Raw genomic sequence first — 6,000 nt, forward strand, 5'->3', positions numbered from 1 at the left:
TATACAAAACTAAACTAAACGCCCAGAAGAAGGAAACAAACAAAAACTTAGGCGATCACAAACGATGTATGTAATGTTTAAAACAAAAAAGCCATCTGAAGAAAAAAAAACTAACAAATGTGCAATGACAATAGAAACTGAAACAATTGACACAACAACTAATGGAAATAAAATTGTAGAACGCTTTTTATGTAAGAAAACAGATCGTGTGATGGTGTGCGTTTCTTGTTTACCGGTCCGATGCTTTCGCAGTACACCAGTCCGAACTAGTGCGAACTATAAATTATTGTTTGTATGTGAGAGCTAATCGCCTTGTTGCATGAGATCGGAATACATATTCATTTTTTGTTATAAAATTTCTGCCCAAAATGAACAATTTCAGAGAAAAATCCACCTACACTCTAAATACTACAAACTAAACCCAAACTTGATAATAGCATTAATTAATTATGAAATTTGCCAGCATATGTTGCGTTAATGTGGTTTACGTTAATGTTAACCCCGAAACTACAAAGCAACTTGTAGCTCGTTGTTATCATTCCACCGTTCCTCAGCACGTGCTTACAAATCCAATCTTATTAAGCTTCACGTTAATGCATCAGAGTAGTATGGGGATATCCACGAAAGACGATCTAGACGGATAATACAGAAATAAAATTATGGTGGAACAATAACCCTGTTAAGCCTGCAATAACCAACCAATAAGCTGATTTTTGCGTTACTTCAAGACGTACATAAGTGATGCTGAGTCAATATGAACCATGCAGATCCATGCCCACGCAACGAGTGCTATTTTGACACGGACACTTATTCATGTCAGCGTCAATTTAATCAGCTGAAATAACAACAGGACGATCAGTAGGCTTACAAATCGGACTTTCCGGTTCAAACTGGTACCGAGCAGTCAGCTGCACAGTCAGGACTTCTGGCAGTAGCGTTTCAATGCTATAATTGAGCAATTGGATTGCAGCTAACCCTGATATTTTGACCTACACTGTATTCCAGCTGCCTATTACACTTGATATAAGAGTATTGCCCTAGTATTGCCTATTGCACCTAGATTATTGTGGATTGGTTAAGGATCAATTGCACAGTGTGTTTTCCGTACGCTTCACTGTTTGGGGTGTTCTGTTATGGGTAAATAAGATTACAAGGTAGCCAGTCTTTAGGCAAAGCAGGCCAACTGGAATAAACTGTGTGGTTGCCATAGTGCTTTCTTTGCTTTTGCAATAAGGACACGTTCTTGCGATTAACCTGTTTGCACACGGTTTTCTCGAACGATTTATTCTACACCCAGTAATTATACATTTGCACTTCTTCTTGTCACTGATCGGAACACTTTCTATTTATCCGAAATAGATTCGAGACCCTAGAAACATGAAGAAAGTAAAACAATTTAGAGTATTGTATTTACATGGCGAGTAATTGAACAGTTTCAAAACTTACGTTGCACTTGTACGGGTTGCCGGTCAATCGCATGTCCCTGGTGTACATGACACGTTCCCATCTTTCATCCGTATTACGCCGATACGCCTGCACAATAATGATGTAAATATTAATAGTGTCCCTGTCCCAAAGATTGTATCTGCATCGTTAGGATGAACCCGCGTATCGGTTGGTTATGTAAAGCCCAACAAAAAACATCGGTGGGTACGACTAAATGCAAACTACCGGAATCAACACAAGGCGCACGTTTTACTTACATTATCCAGTGTTAGCTTGTGCAGTCCGTACAGCGCAAACCCGGGCACGGACAAAATGGTCGCAATTATTCCAAACGAAGGTAAAATTTCGAACCACATTTTGTGTTTTGATTGCAAAAATTACACCAAAACTTCCCAATCACCGAGCTCGCGCAGAGGGAAATGTTCCTTCACGGCTGTCAAAATGACACTGTGCCCAAGGTGCTTACAGAAATCTATGCAAACCCAGGATACAAAAATGCTGCATGGGAACCATTCAAGCGTTTCAAAAACCCAAAGCAATGCCTTGTTTAAAGACTAACAAGCTTTTAAGCAGCTGTCTGTCAAACTTTTAAGCAAGCAATGTCTTTCGCATGGACATCTTCAGCAATCCAGCATTAGTTTTGCGAGCCGTTAATTAAACCAGGAACAACGCAGGACATAAAATGTTCAGTTTCTCATTCTCATTTATTCCATTATAATAATGAACGATCTGCTCTTGTGTTCTAACGGATTTGTAATAGCATTGTAACATTTTTCTTTTGTTTCTACCCTTCCGCTCGGTGTTATTGTTATCAATCAATACTATGCGCTACAATTCTAGTTTACTGGTATCTTCTCACTTATGTTTCCGCACTGTAAACCCCTGTCGTCCCTCCCATTAGGACATCCCGGCACGGCGCGTCGACGTGCTAATGCTTTCCTTTAGGAATGTTTACAGTTCAGGCTATTTGTGTGTCTGTGAGTGCGTTCCGTAGTATTCGTTTTCAATCGTTTCCTTCCCATCGCTGACAGGCCGGGGGGGTTTCCAGCTCCTATGGCTCACGATGTGATTGGATGGGTGGGTTTATTAATGTGAGGGGCGATCCATGTGTATATGATATTGTATAATATATATTTTTTAATATAATAATATTTGCTCTTGTCTTGTTGTTGTTGTGTTTCCATTTATACCTACATGCATTGTATCTGTTTTTGTATTATTCTAATGGCATTGCTACCCGTTCTCATTGCACTTCCTAGCGCTTCGTTTTCCTGCCTCTTTCTACCATTTTCCTTACAGTCCCTTACATAATATAAGTATTTCACTAGTTTCTCTTTTACGCTACATGAGATACATCGTAATGCTAAACGCATCTGTTCGCGATACGCTTACGAAATAAACGCTATCTGTTCGATGAAATTCATCAACAATTCCTTAGTTTGGTTGCATTTTGGGTTGGTTTTTGCTTTGCTAATGGTATCGTGGCGGTCTCTGCCCGCTTGACTGGCAATTCCGTTTACAGTAAATGGCATCAATAAACACGAAACGCATGTTTCGTGAGTGAGTGTGCGTTTGTATGTGTGGTATAATTTCATTCCACTTCTCGCTTTTGTTTAGTTATTAGCTTATCAATCTGCTATGGCGGTCAGTGATGCGAAAACAATCGTTCTATGAACACACACTCGCACGTATATGTCGTCGATCAGAACGAAACTATAACAAGCCGCTTTAACCTATTCTACCTTATTCATTCTATCCATACGATATCAGTGCCTCGGCCACGTTCCCATCATTAAAACTCGAATAACGAACGCCTGCTCTGGGACACCTCGAGGAAATAAGATTACTTCTGGGTGTTTCATCGAGATGATCATACCCGGTTACATCCACACCTTAGCGCTTCACACCGAACAGATTTGGTATGGATTTGATCTTCTTTTTCGATCCGTTCAGATACTCCTTGTACATGTCGGAGCGCAGGTAGCGTGAGTAGGAGTCACTCTTCATCAGATGGTAAACGTGGGCGGCTGCCACATCGAAACACCAGCGATTCGGTGGTGCCGAGCTGCTAACTGCTTCCCGTGCCAATTCCATCGATTTCGAGTCCACATTCACCGGGCAGGGTGCGTCCGGAGCAAGGAACTCCAGATAAATGGCATGGGCCGCATCCTTCACCTTGGACTGTGGTTGTGCCTTCATGCTCTGTACCGATTCCCAGAACCTTGAAAAAGCGGAGATGAAAGAAGACGCAATATAGAGCACATGCCACGTCATTTTTATAATGATTCGTGACTTACTTGAGATTTTCACCACTAAATTCTTTATCCAGGAATTTTGAAAACTGTTCCCGACCGACGGGATCGTTCAAAAGTTCGCGCAAGCTAAAGCCCCATCGCTTTACACGCTTCAGCGATACGTCTTTGCTGTAAATGGGGAGCAGAGAGATGGAAAGCAGGATGGAAAGGAGACATCGATTAATTGTATGTTCTTGTCATTGTCATTCGGATTCGCAACTTACGCAGTTCGATCGGCGTCCCACATCTCGGTATTGTCCGTGATCCAAGGGTTCGGTTGATCGGGCGGGTTTAGAAAGCAATCGTACTCATTGTATTGCTCAAAATACGAAGTGTAACTGTAACGAGAACAAAAACAGAAATGTTATTCGTCATAGCACGATTGAAAGTTTACAATAGTCGGTCAAAAGAAAAGGAAAGATATAAAAGGAAAAGGAAAATATAACAGGAAAAATAAATGAAAGCAAAAGCGCAATTTTCAAACGAAACCAAAACACATTCAACCTTAAAAATAGGAACAAAAACAGAAGAAACAAAATCTTAAAAAGAAACGCATTCACAGTTTGCAAACGAAAGCACACAACGGCCACCGCAACTTACGATTCGGCCACTTTGGAGATTTTGATCGTGCGTCGTTCGAGCTTCAACTTTAGCAGCTTTATCTGGCGCGTCAGCTGCTCCACCGGATTACTGTTGCCGGCCGTCCCCGACGAACCCGACCCAAGGCTGGACGCACCGCGCCGGTACGCCTTCTTGATATCGACCTCGGTCGTATTGACGCAACCCGGCATCGGCCGATGTACGTCCCAAAATGCACGCTCCTGCGAATCCAGCACCTTACGCTCCAGCTTGTCCCGCTTTTTGTCCACCTTGCTCTGTGCTTCTGCCTGCATAAAGATAAACTCCCATTTGCGCGAAAACATCTTCTGCAGCTTGGCCAAATTTTCCGCCTCATAGTCCGCCAGCTCAAGGCGCGTCTTGTTCTGCATCGTGCGCTTGCACAGGTACACGGCGTAGTCGGTGTTTTCCGGTTCCCAGCAATTCGAGGGCCAGAAGTACGGTGTCTGGAAGCGGTAGAACGTACCGTCGTTCTTCACCGTCAGCTGATGGTCATCGATCGGGAACAGGTAACCGTGGGACGCGAGCAGATGGGCCAGATGCAGCGCCTCGTTCACGTCGTCTATGCTGAGATTCTTCATAATCCACGCTATCAGATCGGCACCAGTGAATACGGACGGTACTTTGCTCATGAAGGCTTTGATGGTGCGCACCGAGACGCCACCCTCCTCACCCTGCATCCGCTCGACGATCGCTTCCATCTGTAAAAGACGAGGTTCGGAGAAGAAAAGCAATGTATTACCATCCGGTTCATTACCACGGGACATGTTCCAAGACCGTGAGTTCTTACCTTTTTATATACTAAAATGTTCGGCGCGTCCTGATTCAGTGCCGCCTGGGTTGCCTGGGCATGGGAGGGTTGGCTGCTCGGTTTACCGGACGATCCACTCGTACCAGCAGCGAGCGCACCCGTACAGGAGGTCACCGCTACCGTCGTTGTTGTTGTTGCTGCCGTACTACTGCTGCCTGTACTGCCTGGTGGCGGCACACCGATACTATTTCCCGTTGTGCCACCCTGTTGTAACACCGGCACGATAATAACTGTGCCCTCACCCTCCTCGGCACTACCACCACCTTCATGGCCCGTCACCATTTCCCGGTCCTTTTCCTTCTCCCGGTCACGCTCTTTGTCCTTTTCGTTGCCGTTAACGTTCATCTTTTTCGGTGCACTTATCACTACTGACACTGCCTTGTCTTTATCAACTTCCGTGGTCATTGTTACCATCGTCTCCCCCAATCGTCCCCACCCACCCGGCCGGAGGCTCTACTGCCACCGGTTCCCCTTTTCTTGCACGATTCGATCTACACCGCCCCTTCCCTCCCTCCCTCTTGCGTCACCCCGTTCTTGGTCGTGGGGTCTACCGAAACCGGAAGTGCTTAATCAAATAATGCATTTTTGAATCTGTAAACGAGGAAATGAAGTTTTAGTTGGGAATTGCCTTTTCGTACGTTTGGCATGTATGCTGCAAGTGCGTCTGTATTTGAATGTGTGTGTTTGTGTAGTGTGGCAAACCATGGAAAAACATGCCGCTCTCGGAGTAGTTGAAGTATGCATATAAACCCCGGGCCGCTTCAGCTAAAATTCGTCCAATTACTGCTACTGAGCGAGCCGGTACCCGTCCGTTCCATCACTTTTTGATAA

The 6,000-nt window shown here is 44.4% G+C and overlaps 2 protein-coding genes across 2 annotated transcripts; both read right to left on the reverse strand.

The window, feature by feature from the left end:
• Positions 1 to 1,342: 1,342 nt before the first annotated feature.
• LOC128712222 (uncharacterized) lies at positions 1,343 to 1,802 on the reverse strand. The gene is made up of 3 exons (XM_053807118.1): positions 1,704 to 1,802; positions 1,447 to 1,533; positions 1,343 to 1,369 (listed from the first exon to the last, which is right to left on the reverse strand). Exons 1-3 carry the CDS (start codon positions 1,800 to 1,802, stop codon positions 1,343 to 1,345), a joined length of 213 nt encoding a protein of 70 aa, XP_053663093.1.
• Positions 1,803 to 3,339: 1,537 nt separating this feature from the next.
• Positions 3,340 to 5,583, reverse strand: LOC128711941 (regulator of G-protein signaling 7). The gene is made up of 5 exons (XM_053806832.1): positions 5,149 to 5,583; positions 4,341 to 5,059; positions 3,965 to 4,078; positions 3,744 to 3,869; positions 3,340 to 3,667 (listed from the first exon to the last, which is right to left on the reverse strand). Exons 1-5 carry the CDS (start codon positions 5,581 to 5,583, stop codon positions 3,340 to 3,342), a joined length of 1,722 nt encoding a protein of 573 aa, XP_053662807.1.
• Positions 5,584 to 6,000: the final 417 nt, after the last annotated feature.

Source organism: Anopheles marshallii, chromosome 3 (genome assembly GCF_943734725.1).
Source record: "Anopheles marshallii chromosome 3, idAnoMarsDA_429_01, whole genome shotgun sequence".
In the NCBI taxonomy this organism is placed as follows: Eukaryota; Metazoa; Arthropoda; class Insecta; order Diptera; family Culicidae; genus Anopheles; species Anopheles marshallii.